The sequence below is a fragment of the Pelodiscus sinensis genome, chromosome 1, assembly GCF_049634645.1.
Source record: "Pelodiscus sinensis isolate JC-2024 chromosome 1, ASM4963464v1, whole genome shotgun sequence".
Lineage (NCBI taxonomy): Eukaryota > Metazoa > Chordata > Testudines > Trionychidae > Pelodiscus > Pelodiscus sinensis.
In genome coordinates this window covers 90,944,031-90,971,495 of record NC_134711.1, presented here as the reverse complement: position 1 = coordinate 90,971,495, position 27,465 = coordinate 90,944,031, and the positions used below count along the sequence as shown (strand labels likewise).

The following is a 27,465-nucleotide window of genomic DNA, read 5'->3' as shown; positions in this document are numbered from 1 at the left end:
CACCTTCTGCCTTCAACGTGGAAAGCAGTTTGTGGGGCTGGAGCTGGGGCTGTGACACTATTCTTATTACCACGGTCCAGCCCCAGAAGCCCCTATAGTCCCGGCCCCAGTTGCTCCCAGGATGGGACTGCATGCTGGGACTGGAGCAGAGGCTGCCTGCAGTGCTATTTTTAGTACTGCATTTCCAGTTCCCAAGGGCTGCCTGGCTCCAGATGGCGTAAAGCAGCAGCTGCATGAGGCCCATTCCGATGATGCTGCCCTAGCTGGAACACACCTTGTGTGGCTGCCACTTGATTCCAGCTGGAGCTGGGGCTGCCCATGGGGACTGGGACTGCAGTTCTAAAAATAGCACCGTGGGTGGCCTCCTGCTGCAGTCCTGGCACCTGCTGATCCTGAACGTGCCCCGCCCTGCAGCACCTATGATTGCCAGATGGTTTCAACAAAAATTCTGAACACACTTGACATTACATCACAATCTACATTACATCTTATTTAGAAAACACCAGACATTTGTATTTTCTCATTTATATTTTCTCAATTTGTTTCCTGAACAGAAAGCTCAAATACTGGACTATCCAGTTCAGTTCAAAACCAGACACCTGGCAACCCTAGCAGCACCCCATCCAGGGCTCCAAGGCAGCCCGAAGGAGGAGGAGGAGAAGTCCGTGCTGCCAGACCAGGACAACGTGCGGCAGAGGTAATCCCACGGGGAGAAGAAGGGAAGGGGGAAAGGGAGGGGCTGCGCACCACTGGAAGCTGGCCTGGCTGCCCTATGCGCCCTGCTTGGGGAAGGGGGAGGTGGCTATTGCGCAGTGCAAGGAGCGATGGCATGGCATAATTTCTTGCTTCTTCCTGCAAGCCAGTATCCCCATCAAGTAGTAAAATGTCTGGCAGGGCTTTCTGGGACATTTCACTACTTGATGGTGCACCAGGACAGAGTATTTAAATTCAGGACTGTCCCGGAAAAATTGGGACATATGGTCAGCATAACTATTAGGCTTCCAGAATCTTCCTGGGGGCTAATATGTTGCAAGCGTCTGTTTTATTTCTGCATTTTCAAGGCTCCTTTCAAAGTAACACTTTGTCAAATATACTGCAGCCATTCACATTTTAGAAGGTGTTCACTGAGTATGCACATCAATTCTTTCATTGTTTATAGTTACATAAACCTTTTTTAATTGTAAAAATGATTTCTTCCAAGCTTAACAGTTGACTTCACTGCAGATGAGCCACACACTAAGGGTATATCTACACAGCAACATTATTTTGCAATAACAAATTTTATTTCAAAATAACTTAGTCTGCATCTATACAGCAGGCAGTTATTTTGAAATAATGTTGAAATACTGTCAAGCTGGAGGACTTCTTACTCTGACTCGTATAATTCTCATTGTACAAGGAGAAAGGGAAGTTGGAGGAAGAGTGCTCTATTTTGAAAGAAGTACTGTGTAGGCCAGGGGTCGGCAATAATTTTTGACCGGGGGCCACTTCAAAAATGTTTGCAGTAGCCCTAGGCTGCCCCAGAAGGGGCAGGGCCTAAAGAGGAAGGGGCAGGGCTGACCCATCCCCAGACCATGATTGGTTTGGAGGTGGGGGAGCCCCTTTGCTCTTCCTTCCCACTAGGCACCCATGCCCTGGAAGAGGCTTGGCACGCTCCCCCACCTCCAGGCCAATCAGGGCCTGGGGGCAGGGGAGTGGGCGAAGCCTCCCCCGCCCTACGGGGGCACCTGACTGGCCTGGTGGCGGGGGAGCGCGGAAAGCCTCCTCCACTTTCCCCCTCGCCCTACGAGCATCGCACGGCATTTCAAAGTGCCATGTGCTCCTGGCAGGGCGGAAGGAGGCTTTGTGCACTCCCCCGTCCCCAGGCCAATTAAGTCCTGGAGGTGGGGGAGCGTGCAAAGCCTTCTCCGCTCTGCCCCCGTGCTGCGAGAAGGGTGGGGGCAGAGCGGAGAAGGCTTCGGGCACTCCCCTGCCCCCAGACCTTAATTGGTCTGGGGGCGGGGGAGCAGTGGGCCTCTGTGGGCTGGATCCAGCCGCTTGATGGGCCAGATTCGGCCCGCGGAGGCTCTTTTGCCCACCCCAGTGTAATTGACATTTCCAATTTCAAAAGAAGCTATGCAATTGATGTAGCTCAATTTGCGTAGCTTATTTTGTGTTAAACCCTGCTGTATATACGCATCGTAAGGAATCTGTTTTGAGGTTTTTGAGTTAATGATGAGAAAAGACTCTTGCATTTTCCAGCTTGTTTTCTCCCATCACTGAAAAACAACCAAAGGATTTTTACTTTAAGGGAAAAAAAATCTTTTTTTCTAATAAGAATTACCTTCACAAAGGAGATACATTCAGCAAGTTCTGTGCAAAGGCAAAAGGGTGCTTTAACGTGGAACTCTGTATAACTAATTTCTACAAGCATCTAATAAAAAGCATCTATTATAGTCATCTAGGTAACTAGGAAATAATCTTGAAGTTAACCAATGGCTGTTTTTTGGAGTTTTGAGAATGTATTTTTGTGGGGGGTTTTGGGTGGGGGAAGTGTGAAGAGATGGAAGATGTCTCTCTGGAACCTTTCACTGTGCTAATTTCATGCACAAAGAAAGCTAAGTAGATGAAAAACCGAAACAGGATAATCCGGGTGAAGTTCCTTGTTGCGCATTTCATATTTGCTTATGTGAGTCTGGCTCTGCCGTACAGTGACTCCTTTCATGAAAATCCTTAATTAGCTTTTCAAGAGGGAGGGTAGGGTGTGTATATACTTTCCACTGATTTGGCTATAAAGACAGCATTACTTAAAATGGGGAAGGGGGTGGATCAAGGTTAAGGGATGTGAAAGCCTTCCCGTCAGCCAATCCCCATGCTACACTGATATCCACCCCCCTGCCCCTCCAATCCCTTGTTTGGCTTCTTTGTTTCACTGCCTCCCCTCCATTCTGTACTGAAACTCAGTGAGCTCCTTGATGCATTTTTTTTTCAGACCAGTCGTCATGGTTCACTGAGCTGCTATTGTGATGTCTTCTGAGATGTAGGGCAGTTTCCCCTCCAATGACTCAAAATGTTATTTTGCTCTTAAAAGAAAAAAAAATACCTTGTATACGTGGTACATTTCCACTCAGCAAAGCGGTTCCTATTGTGCATTTGGAGGATTTTGTGCTGACTTCAGTGATGATAAGGTTGCATTGCTTTCTTGCTCTTTTGCTGGCTTTGCAGGGCTGTGTGGGGGAGCAGGCTGGACACAATTTGTCCTTGAGGATTATCGCTAAAATTGTTTACTAGGTTCCAGTAAGTTACAGCTGTGCAAACCCAATGAAGGCCATGAGCTTCCACGAGTGTTCCTAAAGTCATAACTGGAAGACAATAGGGTTGCTGCCAGAAGTAGCTGAAAGCACAAGTTTGTTGTGCAAAACCTTTATTGCTGATTATGATTATACGAAGCTGCTGCTGTTGATCTTCCAGAGTTCGAATTAGCAGTGTATTTAAGATAGTTAATTCGAAGTGAGAGGGGCACTCCGGTTGATGCTGCCAACCCTGCTTTCACAAGGAGTAAGGGAAGTCGAAGGAAGAGTGTTCTTCCTTTGACTTCCTGCAGTGTAGAAAGCGCCAAAAATTGAGTTAAGGTACTTTGACTTCAGCTACGCAATTAATGTAGCTGAAGTTGTGTATCTTAACTTGTCCTGTAGTGTAGACAAACCCCCAGAGTCCAAACTGTATAGCAGGGATTGACATCCTATGGCACGTATGCCACTTATGGCATGTGAGCCGATTTTAAGCAGCATGAGGGAGGGAGCTCAGCCCTATCGCCTCCTTCCCCGCTGCTACTGTGGCGCACACAGTTGGGGCCAGCCCTGGAGGCTGGAGGCAGTGGGTCCTCTGGGGCTGGCTCCTGTCTGTGGTGGAAGCGTCAGTGGGGCCTGCAGGTTGGCTCAGGACAGCATGGTTGCAGCAGTTGTCAAGTAAGTGTCCCTCCTTATGCCCAAACCCCCACATCCCAATCCCCCTCACTCACCTCCCCCCACCAAGACCCTACACTTCCAGCTTGCTCCAATGCCCTCACTTGTTCCTGCATCCTCTCTCCTAGCTAGACACTACACCCCTATCTTGCTCCTGCACCCTCCCTCCTGGCCTGGCCAGACACATAGCCCCACCCTGCTCCTGTATCCACCATTGCTCCTGTACGCTCTCTCTGGCCACACACTGCACCCTCCCTTGTCCCTGCTCTCTCCACCAGCCGACATCCTACTCCCAGCCTGCTTCTGCACCCCACCTCCCAACTTTTCCCCCTTCTGCACCCCATACCTATCCTACTTGCTGGCAACTCTGTCTCACACACTAAACCCCTCATTTTTGTCCCTACTCCAGAACCTAAGGGGGTTCATAAAATCCTCCAATTCCAGAATGCCAGAAAAGTAAATCTGGCCTACAGGAAACCCTGAACCTCAGTCCTCCCTGTTCCTTCCCCTTGCCCTGTGAGGTTGGAGCACTAGGGAGTGAGGTGTTTCAGTTGGGGGCTATATCAGTGAGGGTTAGTAGGGTTTTTTTGCTTCTCACTGTGTGGTCTCCAACTGGTTTTTCTGTGGGTCAGTGGCTCCCCAACTCAAAAAAGGTTCCCTATCCCTGCCATAAACAAAGAAAACATTGAAACCTTTTGTGTTGGACATAATATTTTACTTTAAATAAGGTGAAGTTTAATAAACTAACATGAGAAAGTTAAATGCTTAATCTGTTTCATAATTTAAATTGAACTGTTCTCCCTAGCTGCAGCTGGTTCAGAAAATATGGTCACCGTACCCAGATCAGTGAATAAGTTAAATCTGGCATATCACTTCTGAAAGGTTGCTGACCCCTGCTGTACTGTATGGTTAGCAATATGGAAAACATGTAATTATATCTGAATGCACCTCAAACAGCAAGGGGCGGGGGGCAACAGAAGAGGGGACAAAGCTAGCATGGCAGAGAGAGGGGTCATAGAAGAACAGGTTGCCCTAGTGGCAGGACTGGTAGAGCAAGGAAATGGGCAACAGGGGTGGGGATGAAGGGAAGTGAGAGACAGTTAGGGGCAGGATGGCACAGCAGGGAGGGGAAAGTGAGGAGCAGTCCTGGCACAGGGAGAGAAGTGCTGTGGGGGAGTAAGAAGTGGTGGGGAGGGGAGGAGAAAGCTGGCACAGCAGCCCAAGAGCAGGGAAAGTGGGGACAGAGTTGGCACAGATAGGGTTGCCAGGTGTCCGGTTTTGAACCAGACAGTCCGGTTTTTGAGCTTTCTGTCCGGGAAACAAATTGAGAAAATACCGGACATATAAATGTCTGGTATTTTCTAATTAAGTAAGTTTTATTATCATGATTATCAGTACATAGTTGCGTACTGCGTGAGCGTGTGTACTCACCAGGCAGTATACAATTACACAATAGAGAGGAGGGGGGCGGGGCCGGGATGGAAGGCCAGGACTGTGTGAGGGATGGGCTGCACCCCAGGATCTATGTTTGCCTGGACCAGCCCTGCTTCCTCCCAACCTCCTCTGGGCCAGCCCTGCTTCCTGCCAGCTGTGCCCTGCTCCCCTCCCAATCGGTCCCCACCGCCATCTGAGATCAAGTGTGTTGGGTATTTTTCTGAAAACATCTGGTAACCCTAGGCACAGAAAGGATGTGAGAAAATGGGGGTGGTGGTGAGGTCAGAGCTGGTACAGCAGGGGAGGCAGGGTGAGGAAGTCACAGGGCAAGACTAGCATGGCAGTGGAGCGCTGGGGGAGCAGCGGGTGCTGCAGCAAAGGGAGGGGCTGTGGAAGAGCAGGGGGCACAGGAGGGCAGGGCTGTGGGCAAAGAGGCAGCGGTGGGGGCTGGCGGCAGGGCACGAATGCAGGGGTGGGCGGGGAGAGGAGCTGTGGGGTGCAAGGCTGGCACTGTGGGGTAGGGGATGAGAAGGGGCACTGGGGGCAGGGCTAGCACTGGGGGGGATGAGGAAGTGGGGGGAGCACAGGGCTGGCGCTGCAGGGAGGGGGGCGAGCTGGGGGCAGGGCTGATTGGGCGGCTGACGTTGCAGCTAGCCGCCTCGCGCCCCCTCTCCCCCTTCAGCCGAGAAGCGCAGCTCCTGGGCCTGCAGTTTGCATCGCTCTCGCTCTAACCAATGGTAGCTCACAGCGCACGTGAATTTGCGGTATCAGCCAATCAATGCTTCACATGCCCACGTGGTGATCCCCGTGCCGCGCCGAGCCCACCGGTCTGTGCCAGACCAAAGGCGGGAACATCCCGCCCGCGCCAGTTTCTGCGTGGCGTGACGTCACTTCGCGTCAATGAGGCATAGAGTCAGGGTGATGGGTACACTGCACAATATAGCCCCCTGTAATTCTTCCGCCGAGTGTTGGCTGGTCCCCTCGGCAGTGCGCGTGACCACGCGAATCACCTCTCCCGTCCCCGGGAGTCTTCCGGCAATCGGGGGATGGCAGCGGGGCACAGAGCGCTGCGCACCACCCGGCATTTGTGAGCGCGCGCGGTGAATCTGGCGGAAGGATACAGCGAAACCGGATCTCATTTTGTGGGGGGGAGGGGAAAAGGGCGGTATATAAGCGGGGAACGCGCGAGCCACCCTCTCATTGTCTGTCTGTCTAGTGCGTCGTGTGTTCTGTGCGTGGGCGCAGGCGGGACCCGACCCGGAGCAGCCTTGCCGCCGCCGCCATGGCTTGGTAAGGGCGGCAGGGCCAGCAGCGGCATCGGCCAGTGCAGCGGGCGCAGCAACAGCAGCGGCGTCCACGGCCCCTCCCCGGCATCTGCAGCCATGGCGTGAGTATGGGGGCGGGGCGGGGCCCCCCATCGGCAACGATCTGGCCGAGTGGGAAAGGGGCGTAAGTGAGCCGGGAAGCCCTCCCCCCCCCATGTTAGCGAATGGCTTTTCCCGCGGGGGGTGGGCCGAAATGGTATAGCCCGTAGGGGAGTGAATTGGTCGCTCCCGAAGGAGGGACGCAGGGACGGGCCTTGGGACGCTCCATTGCGCCCTTCCCTCCCTGCCCTGCTAGGGAGCGCGCGAGTTGCTGGGAGGCACCATATGGAGTGGGATGGGGGGGGGGGGTGAATTCCTGTGATCCGCTTAGCCCGGGAGAACCCATTCCTTATGGAAGGGGGGGGCATTGCGGTGGATTGTCCCTCTCGCCCCTGCTCCTCGCGCTTGCGGGTCCCTGGGGCTCCGCTGTTGGGGGGCGGGGGGAGCGAGGCTGCAGCTGGGGGCTGCCCATTCAGCTTCCCGCTCCCCTGTGCGCCCTGGCGGGGTTTGTAGGCGAAGTCCCACGTTCTCCTCCGATGCCCGCTCTAGGGCTGCAGGGAGCGTTTCCCTTCCCGCTGTGTCGCGCCGCTTTGCTCCTGGTCCGCCTGCTAGATGCCAGGTGCTGCCCCCGTGGAAACGTGGCAGGATACACAAAATGGCCGCCTATTGCTAGGGCGGGGTGAGCGAGCACACAGGCAGGAACGCGAAATGGCTGCAGCAGCTGGCATAGGCGCAAGTCCAGCAATGCAGGCATGAGTCACAGCAGATGGGTGGGAGGGGCTCTCGCAGGAGATGTGACCATATTTGGTCATGAGGAAACTTGAGTGGCCCTTTCTGTTGAGACTTCACAAGCACCATCTTAGTTACCAGATGGCGCTATTGGGGTGAGAGTTCTGAGACCGGCAAGAAGGGTGCAAAATGCAAAAATGTGGCTCACAGGAGATCCTGAAAAGAGGGAAACCCCAGTTTGGTTAGTGTTCCATAACATGGTTTATATAGTTGAAAACTCCCTTTTTCCACCAGTAGAAAACATACAGTTTAAGTCAAATCACACAAATGGCTGTGCTATATAACAGATGATCTTCTGTCTTTAATTCCAGGTTTTTCAAAGCACCTCACAGCAGCATTGCTGTAATTGACAAAGACACCTACTCATCTACATTCTTTGAGCAAAAAGCATTAACATTTGACCAAGATGAGCCTCTTGAACACGGATATGCTGTTGGGGGGTTTAAAGTCCCCCTTCAGCCAGTGGTGTTTGGTGGCTGAGGAAAGTCTGGGACTTCTAGATGACTACCTGGAGGTGGCCAAGCCCCTCAGTTCGCATGGGTTCTCCAGCGACAAGGCTAAGGCAGTCTCCTCCAATTGGCTGGCTGAGGATAGTTTGGGCAAAACCACAGATGACAGCCAGGGTAAGGCATTACTTTATTCTCACAGGATTATAGTGTTCAATTAGCAAGTGTTTGCATATCTCATCATTCATTGATGTTGATCAGTGAGCTATTTAAATGGATGAAAAGCAGTGTATTGAGAATCAAGAGCATCTCCATCCCTGTTCCGTATGTGGCTCAAAAGGCTATTCTTTGGGGAAGGAGCCTACAACATGCGAATGTGTTGCTTTCAGGTAGCTCTTAAAATCTTTCCAATTCTATAGAGCTTGAAGGAACCAGAGAAATGGCACGTTACAAATCACTATCAGGAATATTTTGTCCTTTTTTAGTAAAGCTCTGCAACCCACTCCACAATAAATATCAGGTGGGGAAAACAACCACACCAGCTTGGAGTCAGGTTGATTCAGCATCTTGGTCCAATCGGATATCTCATTGCTGTGGAGTGTGCACAAAGGATAGGAGTGGAGCTGCCAAACTTCTGATTTTTCTGTAACCCCGTAAGGAGGGGAAAAGAGTGAAGCTGAGCTGGGGTTAGGACCCTTTTGGATCAGGTGGGTTTGGGTCCAGTCTGGGTCAAGCTTAATTAATCTGGAGCAGACATCTATTGTTTAGAACATATGATTAGATTTGTCTATCAGAGAAATGAATGGAGAAAAAATCCACAATATAGCATGCAGTTTTTTCAGTAGCCTTTTGAATTGATTGTGTGACTGCTGTACTCGTATGGTAATTGTTTCCCCATGTTGCAGAGGATGCCTTCTCTGGCATGGATTGGATGGTGGAGAAGATGGATCTGAAGGAGTTCGACTTTGATGCCCTGTTAGGAATGGATGACTTGGAAACCACCGTCTCTCCAGATGAGCTCATGGCCACGTTGGAAGACACGTGTGATCTATTAGACCCTCCTACCCAGGAAATTCCCAACAAAGAACCTTCACTGATAACTGACCCAATCATTCATCACCCTGAATCTCCAATTGGAGTAGATCAGGTGGCCTCACTTGCCCCCCTTCTGCCTCTTCACCTCTCTCCAGAGTCCTTGACTTCTACTCCAGACCATTCATTTAGTTTAGATCTAGGTAGTGAAGTTGATGTACTGGAAGGAGACAAAAAAGCAGAAGCCACCACATTCGTGGTGGTGGTGATCCCCAAGTTTGAGAAAGAGGAGGAAGTACATTCAGATAATGATAGTGGAATATGTATGAGCCCAGAGTCTTATCTGGGGACACCCCAACACAGTCCAGTCACCTCTGTAGAATCGTTCAATGACAGCCAGTTTCCTGCAGACCCCATTTGTGGTTCTATGCGGCCCAAACCATATGATCATCCTGTAGAGAAAGTAGTGTTGGCAAAGGTGAAGGGAGAAAAAAGGGTTGATAAGAAATTGAAGAAAATGGAGCAGAATAAGACAGCTGCTACACGTTATCGGCAGAAGAAAAGAGCAGAACAGGAGGCCCTGTCTGGGGAGTGCAGAGAGCTAGAACAGAAGAATGAGGCACTGAAGGAGAAGGCAGATTCTCTGAGTAAGGAAATTCAGTATTTGAAAGATTTGATTGAAGAGGTTCGCAAGGCCAAGGGCAAAAGAACTAAAGTCCCTGAGTAGGGTAGTCAGAGTAGAAGTTATGTGCATGTACATAAGAGCTTGGTCCTAAAAGCTGTATTATTGCCTAATAAATTATTTTATAGTAAGTTGGCTTTTTGTGTGTATTTGGGGAATCAGTGGTGAAAGGCCTGACCAATTTTTCTCACTACACCCCTAGCTGTCTAAAGCCAAGCACTTGGTACTCAATGAGTTCCATAGATAAAATGGAGATATGACAGCATTCAAAATTTCAAATGAGCTGCCCCTGCTACTGGTGTGGAATTCAGATAATGCAAGCAAACTGGGGGAATAGGATGTGGAGGGGAGGGAGAGGGTAAGTGGTTTCTATTTTGGAAGCCCCAAATGCTATAGTTCACTAAATGTGCTTCATTGTTTGGCCCTGTTTATAGGCTTTGTCCCTTAATCTGACTTTACAGGTCATACACAAATGAATCAGTCCTGAATCTGCACTCAAACTTGTCATACAGGAAATCGTCTGGCTCTCCCAGTTCTGTGAGCTGGGGAAGAATTGCAATGTTGATATAGAATCAATTTTTTAGTTAGTTCAACTGATCCTTTAATGCAGGGGTGGGGGGAATTAAAGACCTCTAGCTTGTCTGGATCTGAGAGGCCCCTGCAGCTCAGGGTCATGTTGTTGCCTCCCCTCCCCCGGGTATTGGTACTCCCAACTCCAAACCACAGGTCTGGAACACAAAATCTAGCCTGAGGGGTGCCCCCTTCTCCCCCTACCCTGGCTCTGAGGGAGTCTCAATTGGGCCACATCAATTAAGGTGTCTTTCCCCAACCCCCAAAAAAGTTCCCCACCCCTCCTTCAAGGGACAGTGCATTTACTATTTTTTGTTAGTGTTTTCTTGATTGCAGCAACAGACACAAGGCACAATACTGTGAGATCTTCCCCAACTTTTAGTAGTCTCAGGTGTTCGGAGATATACATGCTACAAAATTGGCAAACAAATGACTTCCCAAGTTGATAACTCCATTTAGAATGAGCAACATGACTTAAAATGTTTATTTTTGGAATTAAGGGATCTATTACCACTTGCAATAGCTTTAGACGTGTCTAGAGCCCTAATAACTAAATTCCAGTGATTGGAAGTGGAATTGATTTATACATATTCAAGTTGTCACTTGTGACTTAATTTCATGCTAGTCAATTGAAAAAACAACTGTATTCAGAACAATTGGCATGTTTTGTTACAAGCATTTGAGGAAGCGGAGCAGTATCCAATTGGTTACCTACTTTTCTGTTGTATTTTGGGGATTTTTAATAAAGCATGACAAGGCAGAGGAGTGTGGAGCCGAGGAATCCTGTCCCACTTGAAATAGGAAAAATGTACTAGTTTGAATCTGGATATACAGTAGAACCTCAGATACAAACACATCAGGAATGAAACTGCAGAAGAGAATGTTGCTTTCAGCCACTTTAAAGGGAGGAAGCCCAGCAACAGCTCTTACCTTCAAATTTCCCTTCATTTGTTATAGGAAGGGTAGGGAACTTAAGGCCTGGGGGTTGGATGCAGCCTCCTGCGGTTCAGGGTTCTTCCCAGCACTGGGGACCCTGCACTGGCACTCCAGCCCTGGTGTGGGGTGGAGCATGCACAATCTTTTAGGCTGGTCCCTTCTAGGCTCTGGAGTGTGAGGGGAATGGGGGGGGAGTATCTTTCCAGTGTGTGAGAGGCATGGCGAATGGTGGCAGGGAGTTTGCGAGCCACAGGTGGAACCCTAGTGGGTTGCCCACCATTGGCAATTGTAGTCCACTGAGACAGAGCTACTTGCTAAATCTTGGCTGCTGATCGTTGCTCTAACTGGTCTTGGCTCTCTGCCCCAAGCTCTCTGTGGCTCTGCTCTAGGCTCCAGAGCCACTCCTAGTCTTGGGCCTCTTACTCCTGTCTGGTCCCACCCAAGATGGAGCAGGGACTCCACTCACTGTGTGCATGAACAGGCATAAGGAGGGGGCAAGAATGGGAACCACTGGTCTACAGCATTTTTTATGTGGACAGCTAATTTTGGCTTAATGGCCTACTTTGTGCTTGAATGGTCTCTTTCAAACCACTTGTAAATTTATTTAAATTCTTAGACCTAATTTTAAACAATCTGTGGCACTCTTCAAGAGTGAAGGAAGTCAAGTGTCCTAGCTTAAACCCAGGTTATTAATTGCCTGCCAAAAATGATATTGATATGAACAGTACCATACTGCATTACTGGAAAAAGTGCTGTTATGAATATTTTAACCACACATAGGTTAAAATTACTGGCCTTTTATGCAGGATAAAATATTTAATTGCCACAGACGAGGATTTGCAGTAAGACAAGTCTATACTCTGAAAAGCTTAAAATCAGAACAGTAAACTTTGGGGAAACAGAGTGGCATAACTTGTTACTGGCTATATTTTTAGGTATTACATCTGCTCATGCCCTTTTCAAGTGGAATGTTTAAGCCATAATTGTTTCCAGTATTTTTTAAGGAGGCTTATGTTGGCTCAGAATTAGAATGGGTAGACTGAATGGTAAATTTGGAAGGAGAGGGGTGGGAGAGCACTCAGATTTATAGTTACACATTTCAGTACAATTTAGATGATTTCTTAGCGTAGGTGAAAAGAAAAACAAATCCTTATATTATCCTAAAATTCATAAGCAATGAAACATGCAAGAAGTGAGTCACACTGAAAAAGCATTAGTAAATGTATGCAAATGAGTTAAAAGTTATGGAACTTTTGTTCTGCTGCTTCCGATATAGGGCCTTTGATACACAGAACTAACCTTCTTTGCTTCCCTAGAGAGGCAGCTGCTGAGGTATCATCTAGGGCTATGTGACAGGGTGAACTCACTTTATACTAGCTGGGGCAGGATTAACTCTTCACTGGGAGCTGAGGAAGTCATGTCCCTACTGGGCAGATGGCGGGTGCAGCACTAATATAAAAGGGAGCACCTCAGCTCAGTCTAGATCAGTGTTTCTTAAACTGTTCTGTGGTACACCGGTGTGCCGTGAGGCAGTCGGAGGTATACCATGGAGAATAATTCAAAATGGCTGCCCTTAAAGGGGCAAGTGACTTTTTTTGGCTCAATAACTTTCCCTCAACCCTTTTTTTTCAATAACTTCACACCCGAACGTTTTCCCCCCCAAATTTTTTTCTTTGCTCAACAAAAAATCCTTGGTGTTCCTCATTTAAAAAAAAAAAATATTGTTTGGTGTTCCTCAGTCTTAAAAAGTTTAAGAAACACTGGTCTAGATGACCTGGTGGGGAGGAATGACCCTCCTTGCAGGCTTCAGCTCAGGAGCAGCAGGAAAACCAATGTGTAAGATGAAGGTGGGGAGACCCAGAGTGGCACCCAAGTGCGTGTGTGTATTAGAGTGACCTGACTCCTAGGAAACACACACTGGAAAACCTGGAGACTGTGATGATGCCGCAACTATAGATCCAAAAGATATCGTAGGAAGTGACCGGCGTGTGTGTTCCTAGCTATAGTCCAATGGGAAGTGTGTTTTGGTTAGAGCCCTGGGCAGGGAACTGTTCAAGCAGGGTGGGCCTGAGTCTCCTTCAGCTCCCATCTCTCCACCATGTGGCAGCCCATCAACTCTTGTGAGTAGACATTACTGCTCTGCAATTCAGGGTAGTCCCATTGTAGCTGCTGTGCTGCCTTGTGGATCAGGCTAATCCCATTTGACTCCACCGATTAGGTCTCATTGCCCTGCAAATCAGGGTAACAGTTGATGCCAGACACTAGGCCCCACTGACTGTTAATCTGGATTACCCAGTCAATTTTAGTCCTTAGATCTTACTACTTCAAGGTAAAGGACAGTTTGAGGGACAGGCTGAAGTCAGTGGGTAGTGGACAGAGACACCCCCGTTGCATAAAGGGAAGAAACTTGATCCAGGGGAGAAGTGTTTAAAATGTAGGTAAGGATTCACAGTGCATCTCCTGGGTCAGTGGGTGTTCCCTGGCTGCTTTATCTTACCAGGAACTAGCCTTTAAAAGGCCCTCTAGGGATTTGCTTGGGGGATTTTTTTCACTGTGTCCAGGGACTTATTTAGGCCTGTGACATGGCATTTGCCCTGCACTGGCCCTTTAAGAGTAAAACCACAGCCCTGAGTGAGGGCTGAGAGTGAAATCCTGTTCTGCTAATGAGGGCCCAGCTGGGAGCTATATAAAGAGGGATTCCTGGAGGTAGGGAGAGAGAGAACACGAGCAGTAGGGACCTGACTGCCAGGGAAGCAGGAGGCTTCCTGGAGGTAGAGCAGTGCTGGGGAAGGAAGGTAGAGCTGGGGAAGCTCTGGCCAAGCAAATTTTCAGGCTGCAGGGCTTGAAGCAAGGCCTGAGGCTACTAGGGCTGTAGAGAAGCAGCCATGGTGGACAGGGGCAGCAGGTCCACACCCCTTTGTCAGTGATGAGTGGCTGTTACAGACTGCAGTTTACCCCTGAGGCAGGGGCTAGATCAGTGGTTCCCAACACAGTGTCCGCGGGCGCCATGGCGCCCGTGGGGGCATTTGTGGGCGCCCGCCAAGTGCTTGGGGCTGGCCCCGGCTCATGGCACACGGTAAGCGCCAGCCCCGGGAGTGCTGCAAATTGGCCGTCCGTGCTCTGGCGCTTGGGGAGCGCCGGCCGCGGGCGCGCGGTGCTTGGGGGGGGGGGGGGGGCGCCGCCGGCCCCGGGCGCACAGCTATGGGGGGCCATAGCTATGGGGGGGCCCCGCCCTCTGGTGCCCAACAGGCGAACGGCCATGCCCCCTGGTGCCTGACAGCGTCTAATGGTTGGGGACCACTGGGCTAGATGAAGAAGTGGGCTGTGCCCATGAAAGCTCATGATACCATCTACATGTTTTGTTAGTCTATAAAATGCTACCAGACTATTTGTTTTTTTTTCCCTTTAATCCTAATTGCTTTGTGGTCCTGCTGATGGCTTGCCTCTGTTTTTATGCCAAAATCGTTGTCAAAAGGGTGTTGTAACTTTCTCGGGCCTTGACACCCAAATGTCTCAGCCTGGTTTGCCATAAGACTCTCTTAAAGGAGTTGTACGTCTTTGATAGGGCAGGTCAGTCATTGCTGCAACCACAGCAAAAAAGACTACATCTTCTGTTTTCTATCACATCGGTGGTTCTGTTCCCACATGGATGATGTGGGTAAGAGCTTTTCCCAGCTAGATGGAGCAGAATGACAGCTATCTTTGACTTGCTGAAGGTTTCCTTCAAAGATCTCATGTCTGACCCTACTTAGGGTTCTTGCTACTATATTCAGGTTTCTGTCAAATGTGTAGGAGAGGGGAATCAGGAAATCAGTAATCATGATACCAGTTAAGGATGTCCACTCTTCAATTAACTGCCCTGTATCTTTGAGGAGTCTGTTTGTTCTGTGATTATACAAACCTCTCTGCTTCATAGCTCTGCAGTCCCTTATTCTGAAGATAGTTCTTGAGTAGCCATCAGGAAGAGAATAGAAGAGCTACATGCACTTGCCTGTAGTCTTCATTTGATATTCTATAACAAGGTTATCCTTTGCATGTGTCCTTGTTTTTGCCTAAAGTCCTGACGTTTCCGATCCATACCTCTAAGTATCAATCCTGCCCTAACCTAGGAAGAGAAATGCCTGGCATACCTTGGATCTCAGCAGGGTCCTGCAGAGTAACTAGATGGACCAGAAGTCTTCAGGTGACATGGATCCCCCTTTTCTCTCTCTTCCAGGGTTTTGGGGAAAGGCCTCATCTTGTTCAGATACATCTGGTCAAGTGGATCAGGCCTGGTAACTAGGAGGCTTATGAGGCCACAAAAGTTCCCTGCCAGTGAGACTCAGCCCATGACACTGGAATTACCCCTTTGGTCAAAGATGAGAGATGCCATCTGGTGTTTGAGCTCTTTTGTTAGACACCATTGGTAGTGGCTTAGAGTAGTGTTTCCATGTGAAAAGCTCTGCACTCAGAAAAATGGGCAAGATGAGGTCAAGTTTTCTTTCTTCCCCTTTTCCCTCAGTCAGCAGCTGCTGCAGTTTCTTATCTCCCTCCCTTGGGTGTCTGTCTATACAGAGCCCAACTTCTGAAACACTAGGCAAGCCACTGAAAAACAAATCCCAACTCCCAATTTTACTTCTAATTGGATTTTTATCCCCATACTGGCAGGCTTTGAGAGGTTCTCCTTTGGGATGTAGAGCAGGCTAGTAGATAAGTACTCAAACTGGAGAAGGAGGAATCTCAACATTAAAATCCTGGCTGCTGACTGATCAGCATCTTGTCACAGAGCAAGGAAGGATCCAGAGTCTGCACAGTCTATGCTGAATTGCAAAAAACACATTAGCCGATAAATGGGGCTAACATGTTTTTGTTTCATCTTCCTTAGATTAAACCCACTTAAGAGAGAGAGTCAAACCGTCGTAACCTAACTTCTGGGCTGTGTCTAGACTGGCCGATTTTTCCGGAAAATCAGCCACTTTTCCAGAAAAACTTGCCAGCTGTCTACATTGGCTGCTTGAATTTCCGCAAAAGCACTGACTTCCTACTGTAAGAAATCAGTGCTTTTTGTGGAAATACTATGCTGCTCCCGTTCGGGCAAAAGTCCCTTTTGCGCAAAACTTTTGTGCAAAAAGGCCAGTGTAGACAGCTGAGATTTGTTTTGCACAAAAAAGCCCCGATGGCGAAAATGGCGATCAGGGCTTTTTTGCGGAAAAGCGCATCTAGTTTGGCCACAGACGCTTTTCCGCAAAAAGTGCTTTTGCTGAAAAGCGTCTGTACCAATCTAGATGCTCTTTTCCGAAAATGCTTTTAACGGAAAACTTTTCCGTTAAAAGCATTTCTGGAAAATCATGCCAGTCTAGATGCAGCCCTGGTATTGTCATTGCAGCTTTTGTAGAGCAAAGCTAGATATGTCTTGTACAGAAGGATGAGTGTAATATAAGAATCTATATCAGGGCTACTCAACATGTAGCCCATGGGTTGCATGCGGTCCGCGGCCCGTTTGTGACCCCCGTGGTGCAGTTTGGATTTACGTGGGGCTCAACACATGGCCTCCGTGTGGAAGCCAAAACAAAAAATATTCAATATAATGGTCTTCTGTTGATATGCATTTTAGTAGTTAAATTCCTGGACTGTCGTTGCTTATTAAAAGTGCTGTCATATGGGTAGAAATCTGGTAAATATTGCATTTTATTAATTTCAGCAGAACTGACTTAAATGGGGCCTGTGTGTTGTGTAGTCTTGCCTTAATCTTTGTATTCAGGCCCGTCAGTGTGAAAGAAGCTATTTGCATGCACATGTACGCATATATATATATATATATATATATATATATATATATATATATATATATATATATATATATATACACACGCATACAGTCACACTTAAGTTGCAGCCCTCAGCATGTGCTATGAGTATCACTGTGGCCCCGGGGCTTCCAAGTTGAGTAGCCCTGATCTATATAGAATGGAACCATCCCAATCCTCCACCACTAAAATACAGTCATCCAGTGGTAGGAAGATCAGAGCTGCAGGCAAACAGCACATCACTTCCACAGCTCTTTCAAAGAAAGTTCTATTCCCCCCTACCTTCTCTCTATTTTTACTTTAAGAAATGTGGGAGGGGGGGACCCTGCTGCTTTCTTTATCTGATTGCAGCTCTGATTTTCTTGTTTTCAAACAGGTCATGGAGCTGATGCTATGCCTGCCTCATGAGCTCAGGTATGTAATTGAAATAACGTTCAAGAAATCATTCTTGGTGATTTAGTCCTGTTTTTAATTAATAGGTATAGATTTGAAACTTTATTCTTCCACTGTAATTTTCATACAAACTCAGGCCAGAAGGGATTCTTACTCCTGCTAGAATTCTGCACTATGGCACAATGCAGGATTTGCACAGAACTAATGTTTCTGGCAGAATTTTTTTTTAATGCAGCATTGGTGATTTTTCCACCAAAACGTTTCCCCCTTCCAGTTTTACTTGTAGGAGCAGCAATGGGGGAAGGGAGCTGCAGCTCCACAGAAGCCGGCACCCATGGAAAGGCAGTTTAAAAGCTGCCTCCCTGCACGTTTACTCCTGCCTGCCCACCCCCCTGCCTCTGTGGGAGCCAGCTTAAAAGCTGGGTTCCGACAGGTGCCACCTCCTTGCTGCCTCTGATACAGATGTAGCAAGGGGGGAGGGGAGGATTGTGTGTAGTTGTTATAATTAACTGATAAGCCCAGGGAGATGAATATCACTTGCCTCTTGGCAAGAAGCCAAGAGGAAGTAGCAGCAAGGACAGGCTGCCCTTTGGGAGCTGATCACTCCCTTTGAGTGCCATTGGGCTGGGTTAGCCAACAGGATATTCTGGTCCAACTATTTCAGGCAAAAAGCCATAGCATGGCAGCTCAAGTCCCTCCCCCCTCACTAATTGCAGTACAACCTTCCAGCTGCTCTCCAGAGAGCAGTCAAGGTGTTTCTCAAGCAAAGATATCCTTTGCCTCTTGTATGTTTCCTGGTGCCTTATTCCATACCTATTTGATTCTGCTTAAATTCTTTACTTCCCTGTACCTTTTCTCTTTTGAGACTCCTTTTTGCTGATCACTGCATAACAATTTTCCTACCCCTTATCAGCCTCTCTTAACTCTGACAGCCTTGACTGGGGCAACATTTATTTTCCAGTGAGGAGAAACCCCCATTCTTTTTGTTTTTCCACTCCAGCTGGTAGCATCTGCACTGAATATGTACAATGGAGAACAGTGTAACTATCTTCCTACATATGCCAATTTACTACCAATTGATGGTGGTTGGGTGCTGGCTACCTTGGGAGATTTCCTCTCCCCTTCTGCACCATCCTTGCAGTAAAGAGTAACTTAGAGGCTCTTCCTAAATTCAATTTCCTGTGGAGGGGGCGGGGGGGGGGGGAAGGTCCCTGGATCCAGGATGTGCTTCCTCTTTGGGATCAACAAAGCATATCTCACCAAGGGTATGTCTAGACTACATGCCTCTGGCAACAGAGGTATGTAGATTAGGCTACCCTGTATAGGAAAATAAAGCAGCGATTTAAATAATCGCCGCTTCATTTAAATTTAAATGGCTGCCGCACTGAGCCAATCAGCTGTTTGTCGGCCCAGCGCAGTAGTCTGGATGCTCTGCAGTCGACATCAAAGGCATTTGTTGACGTCCCAGGTATGCCTCCAGGAGACCTACCTGAGAGGTCGACAAACGCCTTTGATGTAGACCGCAGAGCATCCAGACTACTGCACTGGGCCGACAAACAGCTGATTGGCTCAGCACGGCAGCCATTTAAATTTAAACGAAGCGGCGATTATTTAAATCGCTGCTTTATTTTCCTATACAGGGTAGCCTAATCTACATACCTCTGTCGCCAGAGGCATGTAGTCTAGATGTACCCAAAGTCTGAGCGTAGCATCAAGGCCCAGCTGATCAGTCTGGCCTTTTGGAGCTGTGTGTAAAATTGTTTTGATTAGTTGCTTTTAAATATGTTGCTTTTAAATTCACCCATACTACACCTTTAGAAAATCATAAGCAACTAGCTTTCTAGGGGTATTCTAGCAAGCATTTTAAAACCCACAATCATTTCCAAAGTAGTGGCCAGTCACTTCACATTTCACCATTTTTTCCCATGTTCATTTCTTATCGAACTTATAATTTAAAGGGTAAAGTGGAGTTCTTGCTCGTGAAAAATGTCACATCAGGTATGGAAAAAACTGAAAAGCTTAGTGGTAATACAGGTTGAATCTGCAATCCAGACTTCTCTGATCTGGGATAGTCAGCAACCCCGTAGACTGGTGCATTCATGCAGGAAGGTCCAGCAGGCTGGGACTAGGAGCATTGCCAGACCAGGGAAAAACGAAGTCCTGGCAGCCATAGCAGCAGTGCCCTAAGGGCAACGGGGCCACCACTGACCTCCCCTGATCCTGCAGATTTCCTGGTTTGAGACCAGTCAGGTCCCAAGGGTGCCAGACCAGGGAGGTATAACTTGTACTTCAAAAGCACCAAAGTCCCATTTTCAGAAGTGGCTTAGGGCTCTCATTAGGAATTACAGGCAGTCCCCGACTTACACAGATCCGACTTATGTCGGATTCGCACTTACGAACGGGGCTATTCTCACCCCGGAGCTCACGGGCAGCGGGTCGCCACCCGTGTCCTCCGGGGCGAGAAAAGCTTCTCCCAGTCTCCCTGGTCTGCTGGGGGGGGGGGGGTCCAGCAAAGCCGCTGGACCCCCCCCCCCCCCAGCAGACCAGGGACACCCAAGCAAAGCCGCTGCCTGGGCGGCTTTGCTCCTGTCCCCCTGGTCTGCTGGGGGGGGTCCAGCAAAGCCACTGGACCCCCCCAGCACACCAGGGAGACCCGAGCAAAGCTGCCACCTGGGCGGCTTTGCTCGTTTGCCCGGGAGAAAAGCCGCCCAGGCAGCAGGACCCCCGCCGCCTGGGCGGCTTTGCTCCTGTCCCCCTGGTCTGCTGGGGGGGTCCAGCGGCTTTGCTGGACCCCCCCCCAGCACCCCAGGGAGACAGGAGCAAAGCCGCATAGGCAGCGGGGTCCCTCCGCCTGTGCGGCTTTGCTCGGGTCTCCCTGGTCTGCTGGGGGGGAGGGGGCGTAGCTAGTGCGCCCCCCCCCCCCCCCAGCAGACCAGGCTTTTGTTGCGGGACACCTTGGGTAGAGCAGCTGGGGTGCTGCTGGGTTGGTCCTGTGGGAACCTACGGGGCAGCGCCCCAGCTGTTCTGTCCCAGGCTCCAGATTCAGCAGCTGTTGAAACTGATCAGGCTGATTCCAGGAAGCTGGGGGCAGAGCAACTCTGCCTCCAGCTTCCTGTAATCAGCCCCTGGTCAGTTTCAGTGGCAGCAGCTGAATCTGGAGCCAGTTCCGACTTACATAGAAATTCAACTTAAGAACAAACCTATAGTCCCTATCTTGTACGTAACCCGGGGACTGTCTGTATGTCCTCTCTGAGCTAGATAGTTCCAGGACTGCAGTCTGAGTAATTAATGGCATAGAAAAGTTAAATTAGGTGCTTCTTCCCCTCCCTATCTCATAATACAAGACAAAGTAAAAGACAATTAATTTAACTTGAAAAGAATTACCAGTTGCCTAGGCATTCCACTGTTGCTTGTGCCTGTCAGGATTGACTCTACCAGTTTGCTTTCCATTCATGTTGGAGTGCAAGCCACACCCTGGTATTATGGATCTGATTCATGATAGGCTAGCCCAATACTAAACACCCAGGGATTGCTTTGCCCTGTAATTCCTCTGCCAGATGTAAACCACTGCCAGACTCATGCATATTATGTACGTTTATATTAAAGTTGCTGCCCTTCTCCTCCCTGTGGGTGGGGAAGTTATATGCAAGATGGCAACCCTTTAATTTTAGTTATCTTTATTTTCTGCTACAGCATACCCAGCCTGTGTTGCAGAGCTGGGACCAGAGCCAGGAGTCCAGCCTCAGTGAGTGCACTCCTGGGTGTAAAACCTCATGAGTTCCCCCTGGGGAACAAGTCTACAGTTCTCTTCCAGAGCCTGGTCTAGGAGTGGATCGCATATGCTTACCAACAGTTTGACTGCATTCAGCACCTTTGGTTCTTCAGCCTCCCAAGCAGGTTCTTCTGTTGGTCTGGTGTCCCCCCCCATGACCACTTCCTCTTTTCCGAGGAAGCCTTTTTTAAACTGCCAAGACGTTTTGTTCTTCATTCTCAGACTTCTGGACAAAACTAGTCTTGCAAGTTAGTGGGAAAGGAAATATAAGGTCCTCAAAAATAACCACTTAGGCACAGTTCCTTAACTCTGCTTTGCGGTGTTGAGAGGCAGAGGTCTGCCCAGGCCTAATTAAGACCCTTGACCCAACCCTTTCATCCAAACTTCTTTCAGGCCATACTACAGTAGTTGTATTCCACCAGGTGGCTCAGCCCTACAAAGGAATGGCTTATTTCAAGCAGTTTTCACCTCCTGCTTGTTTAGCCTTCCAGCCCCTATTCAACCAATCTTCATACAGTAAACACCGTAATTACCATGTCAATATACATATTAATGAAAAGTTTATTTCAAACAAGATGACAAAATAAAAATGGCTCTCTAAACTGACTGGCCAATTTCTTGAAACAAACAAAGTATAGTTTAAAAAAAAGAGAATCCACTCAGCACTGGATGCGTTACTGTTTCTGCACCAGGAACACCTACAAAATAAGGGAACTGGACCTTTCACTGCTCTAGTCTGTTTTTGGCATGAGAGAGAAGGAAATGAGTAATTGAGAATTCCCCTCACATCCTCTTACACAAGTTCCCAGAAACATACAAGCTAAGGAACATTAATGCTCAGAATTAACTATTTTGCCATTACCACAGATTTTAGTAATATCTTGGCACCCCAAAACTTCCATTTCTGAGAAAACGCCTCCTCCCATCTAGTTATTACATATTGCTGGCAAGTGAGACACAGAACACACCAGTGAGGAAAGAGGAGGAACAATAAGTTTGAGGACTGCAAGGAGAATGAAAAGAGGAGAGTATATGGAACTGCTCTCCCATACAGACATTAGACATTTCATTTTAACCAGGCTATTTGACAAGGAAGCAATGATTCACATAAATTGATATTAGGGCTGCTTTTTTTGTTGTCCTTATTCATTTAACTTTTTTCAGGTGGAGAACAAGGGTCTTGCATTCTGGGGATACAGCAGCTGGCAATAAAGTAGTTGCTAACCCTCCAGAAATACATTGTATAGGCTTATCTCAATGAATGAATGTCTCTGAATTATCAACCTTCCCTCTGCTGGCCAAACTACGTATTGCAACACCTAAAGAATTTAGCGCTTTTTTTGGGGTAAGAGAAAATTGCCTTTTTCGACTCAGTATCATAATCACTAACCAAAAATTCTCAACAATAATATGCTGCCTTTGCCAGCTGGTGTTTGCAAGGCAGGGAGGGATGGGAATTTTCAGGGGAAGTGACAAATAGCCACAGCTAGCAGGCCTGGGACAGAGAAGCTGACACACGGATTGATATTAGGGCCAACTGTACTATGCAGCAACACAATCCCCAATGTTTAGTACCTTGATTTAATGGGCTTGAGCGTAAACTACCAGACATATGATGACTGAAAAAGGAGATTTGTAGGAAGGAAGGTTGGGAGGAGTCCAGTACAGAAGGGTTATTTCATTTCCATGTGCAGCAGTCTGAAGGAGCATACATATATTTTAATATTGATCATAGAGACTTTCACACAGCCTAAAAAAATTGTGCTTGATTGATCCGTTTAACCTTTGCCAACCACACCCTTTTGGAATAATCATTCCAACACAGAGGTAAGCAAATATGCTCTCTAGACATAGTGACTACTGATCAAGCTCCATACAGACATGGCATTATACAAGGAGAAGAAAGTCAAGGTCTTTGCCTCAGAGATCATAACCTAAACAGATGTTTGACTAGTCCTCACATCTCCCCCTTCCTAGAACATCCTCCTCCTTTTTCTGACCATTTGTCCCAAGTGCTCCACAATTCAGCTCTAAATCATCTCCTGTTGAGACCTGACACTTTAGACTGGGTTTGCCAAATAGTATCCTGCTATCCATCTTGTCTCAGAGAAGCCCAGTCTGCTTCTGGCTTGAGTGAAGAATCTGCTCTGCTCCAAGAGAACATGACTCAGGTGCTGTCCGCAAGTGGGCAATAGAGGAAACATGATGCACCCTTACAACATGATCTCCCTACCTGCATTTGAGTCTACAGCATCCCATCCCCTGCTAGCAGCTGTATAAAATGTGTTAGTTATGTAAAGCCTAGCAGCAGATGTGACATCTCAACATTTGCTGGCAAAAGGTAGCTTCAAACACCCTCCATCTTCCATCCAAACAGAACAGGCTCAGTCCCATACTCTGCACAGTGAAAAGCCCAGAGTTGCAAGAGTTCTCATCACACTGCTCCAGCTCGTCCAAAGTATTCTCGCTCAAACTTCCGGAAGTCTTCCTCCGTGAAGACAGTGCCTTCAGATTTTTTCTTTGGCTTCTCTGGGGGACGGTCTTTAGATTTTCTGCCCCTATTCTGGGCGAGAACCTTCAAATAACAGGAAGGAAAGATCATTACTACCTTTGCTAATCTTGTCCCAGACACAGTATAAACTACTGTTCCAGTAATCCTTGTCCTAGCCTGCAGCAACCCCCACCTGTTCCAGTCCTGGCAATGCAGAGAAGAGACAGATCTTTATGAGGGTTAATAAAACCTTGTGTTTGGGGCAGCTGCAGACTTCACTTGCGTTTTTTAGACTTAAAACATTTTTTTTGTAGCTCTTTTCCTGCTGAGGGCCTTAAAGCTAAACCAACTGCTAGGGCTGAAAGCAAATCACACATTTTGTGAAGAATGTGTTATTCACAGCATTCCTTTCAGATGCTTAGTTCACTGGCTTCTGCTTTTGTGGAAATCCACAGGCATGGGTCGGTCTGTTTGAAGATAAACTACAAAACCGATCCCCAGATGAGTGGGAAGAACTAGCTACCCCAGGTTACTTCTTAGTTACTGGCAGCTGCTTACAGCACAATAGGTTTCCCTGCAAAACAGCCATTGTAGCTTAAGACAATAACAGTGAGAAGGAGCAGCACAGGACAGGGAAAGTTAGTTCTGTGTTCCCAACCTGGAGCCGACACCAGTGCCACTATGCAGCTTTGGTAAAGCTTTAGTCTCTCCCTCTGGAATGTGATATCTCCTTCATAAAATCATAGGATTGGAAGAGACTTCAGAAGGTCTCTGAGTCCAACCCCCTGCACAAAGCAGGACCAATTCTCTCAGATGAGTTGTGGAACTCATGTAAATAACGCTACCTATGCAGAGTAAGGATGTTAAGTTTCGTATAACTGAGTCATCAACTAGTCGATAGGGTAGCACTGCCCCTTTGAAATGCCTCAACAGCATTTCAATGTGGCAGCGTCACACCAAGTCTGGGATCAGCTGGGGACTCCCCTCATTTGAAGGAGGGAGGGACTCCCCCCATTTAAAGCTGCTGTGGCATTTCAGGGAGACAGTGCTGCACGGAGCAGCTGACCCCAAGTTCTGTGAAGCACTGCCATTTTGAAGTACCCCCTTAGAGGCAGCAAGGGGGAGGAGGAGGTGGAAGAGACTTCTTGTCAACTGGTTCTTACCATCCCTAATGCAGAGCTATTAAATAAATGCCATCCTATTTAATACACTTTTGTACTGTTTTTTAAACCTTTCATTGGAACAACAACTATAAAGGAAACAGAAAAACAATTCCTTTCTTCCTCAGTTTTCTTTTTACACCTGACAGATTGCAGACAGTTTCATTAGCTTTGCCAGTTGTATGAATCTTTAAAAATCACCAGGGGAAAGAACCATTTTAAGTGATAGGACAACAAAACAAGAAACCCACAAGGGGCACCATATATAGCACCTTGCAATTACAACAACACAATTCTCTAAAAATCACGAAGTTCTGGCCGAAGGATGCCTAGTATTTGGCCCTATTAGAGCCAGACTTTGCTTATATAACAGAAGAATCTATTGGATACCCCAACATCCACATTTTTTGGTACCATTCATTACATTTTGATAAAGAGGACCTATAAAATCATCTTGTTGGATCTTCCCCAAAATCTTAAGGTTGGCCTTGGTTGTGTGATCATTATATAACATTTTGGGACCAGAGTACAGTGGGGTAGTGGAGTAATCGCACTCAAAAATTTTAAGGTCAACATTAGCTACAACCCACACATTTTTTAGCATTGCCCTGTTCCTCAGCATTCACCAATCTTCAAGGTGAAGGACACATCAGAGCAACTTCTCCTTTAGCAGTATTCTAGGCAACAAAAACAAGACTCCCTTGCCTGCTGCATGATGGTTTTGTCAGTAGTGAATCGGCTCTTTGTCATGTACTGCAAGTTCTTCTTCAATTGATCCACAGCCTGGTGCTTCTGGTACTCCTCTGAGACAGGACAGAGAACAAGGCATCTTTGTGAGTGTGTATTGTGTAACAACTAAATGGAGAGTACAGAGAGCCAAGTAGGGGCATCATAACCAGAATATGACATTACTCCTGGGCCATGTGTCTGTTGGCAGTGGCACCACAACTTTGTTTTAAGAATCATGGGGACAAGACAATGATACGACTGATCGGATTGGGGACAAGATAACGATAAAACTGATGGGGGGGGGGGGTATGGTGCAGCAGGTGCAAAGAGGATCCTATAGAGCTCCTAACCTGGACAGACGGGAAGAAAGCCAATTCACATGCATGCAACGGGCTTCTCCCCTCACCAAGCTGTCAGCCTTGAAAAGACTGGTCAGCCTTCCTTCTCACGACCACGTGGGATAATAGCGTCCCCTCTTAAGGCCCTGGGGGCGCACCGTTTTCAGGCCAGCTGGTTTTCCTCTGGTAAGTCCCAGGCTTCTGTGCCCAGTGCCTCCCACCAGCAAGGCAGCCTGGGGTAGTGGCAGCGGGGGAGGGTCCTCACCTATCGCCGACTTAGTGACTTTGCCTTTGACCGTGTTCTTGTCCCTGCCAGGGCCCCGAGCCGCCTTCCTCCTCCCGAGGCGTTTGCAGGGCCGCTGCGGGGGGCTGCGGAGCCCGGGCTGGTGCCCTGTGGGGGGAGAGAAAGTTAATGGGGCGCGCAGGTGAGGGTCTGAGCCCCGCTCGGCCCCACTTACTTACCCGCCGCCTCCAGCAGCTCCAGCCCCTTCCTCAGCAAGGACGCCGACATTCTACCCACGTGGAGCCGGCTTGCGCCTTCACTCCCGCCACACTTCCGGTCTTCCACTTCCGGCAGCACGCCTGCCACACTTCCGGTTTGCCACTTCCGCCCGCACGCCTGCCACACTTCCGGCACCTACGCCTGGGGAAAGTCAACTCCGCGCCCCTCCCGTCCCACACATGCGCAGAAGAGGGTCTGGCGTCTGGCTGTCGGGGACGCTCACACCGTGGCTCTGTCGCGGTGGAGGCGCAGGGCAGAGCTGCTGCTTCTCTCCCCCCCCCAAGTACTGGCAAAAGTTGGGCCAATCAAAGCTGTTCCTCATCCCCCCTCCCAAACGTTCAGATATTTTTTTGAAGTGGCCCCAGAAGGGGCGGGGCCTCAGGCAGAAGGGGCGGGGCCAGGACACTTTTATGCCTCCCCGCCCACGGGCCCTAATTGGCCTGGGGGGAGCGGCAGGGCGCCCACGGGCGGATGAACCCACTTGGCGGGCCGGATCCAGCCTGCGAAGGCGCTTTTACCCACCCCGGGGTTAGGGCCTGTGGGTGCTGCCATTGGGGGAAATAATGACAGTAATACCCTGGTGTCATGGTTTTCCAGATCAAGACCCATAACGTCTGGGTCAAATCCCAGCCTTGGCTCCTAAGGCACCTCATTGACTCTTGCCAGCAAATATGTTTGTCAGTATCTTACTTCTTTATAGATAATACCCAATGACAAAGACTTGATGTCAGAGACTTCTGCATGTACTCATCATTTGACTAGGGTGTCACAACATTATTTTGTTAGCTAATGCTAGTAGCAATAAGGTGACATGAGAGAAAAAGAGTAGGGGGTATGTGGGAAAGGGGAACTGGACTCTCCAGGCCTTGTGGGAAAAAAAAAAGACACTAGAAGTTTGCTTCCATTATTTTTCCTGGCAAAAAATACTTTACCAACAAAAGGACTAATGTGGACAAACTCAGCACTTCCCCCTTTTTTTCTCTGAACCACCATGGGCTCAGAGCATTGTTCCCGCTGTTCTAAACTTGTTAATAATGAGCATTCAAGAGTCAGGTTTATTGAAAAGAAGGCACAGCACTTCTGTTATACTTCTTGAA

The 27,465-nt window shown here is 48.4% G+C and overlaps 2 protein-coding genes and 1 long non-coding RNA gene across 4 annotated transcripts; 2 read left to right on the top strand and 1 right to left on the bottom strand.

The window, feature by feature from the left end:
• Window positions 1-445: 445 nt before the first annotated feature.
• On the top strand, window positions 446-22,467 carry LOC106732092 (uncharacterized). 2 transcript variants are annotated; one of them, XR_012905959.1, is made up of 3 exons: window positions 446-697; window positions 17,360-17,397; window positions 21,070-22,467. It is a non-coding gene; the product is annotated as an uncharacterized LOC106732092 (long non-coding RNA). The 2 variants fall into 2 exon arrangements; XR_012905960.1 differs by lacking the exon at window positions 446-697 and adding an exon at window positions 14,308-15,380.
• ATF4 (activating transcription factor 4) lies at window positions 6,571-9,822 on the top strand. Its single transcript, XM_075936540.1, has 3 exons — window positions 6,571-6,765; window positions 7,843-8,154; window positions 8,883-9,822. Exons 2-3 carry the CDS (start codon window positions 7,938-7,940, stop codon window positions 9,734-9,736), a joined length of 1,071 nt encoding a protein of 356 aa, XP_075792655.1. The 5' UTR covers window positions 6,571-6,765; window positions 7,843-7,937; the 3' UTR covers window positions 9,737-9,822.
• RPS19BP1 (ribosomal protein S19 binding protein 1) lies at window positions 21,686-26,485 on the bottom strand. The gene is made up of 4 exons (XM_006111524.4): window positions 26,329-26,485; window positions 26,132-26,257; window positions 25,505-25,602; window positions 21,686-23,723 (listed from the first exon to the last, which is right to left on the bottom strand). The coding sequence occupies exons 1-4, from the start codon at window positions 26,375-26,377 to the stop codon at window positions 23,583-23,585; spliced, it is 414 nt and encodes a 137-aa protein (XP_006111586.1). The 5' UTR covers window positions 26,378-26,485; the 3' UTR covers window positions 21,686-23,582.
• Window positions 26,486-27,465: the final 980 nt, after the last annotated feature.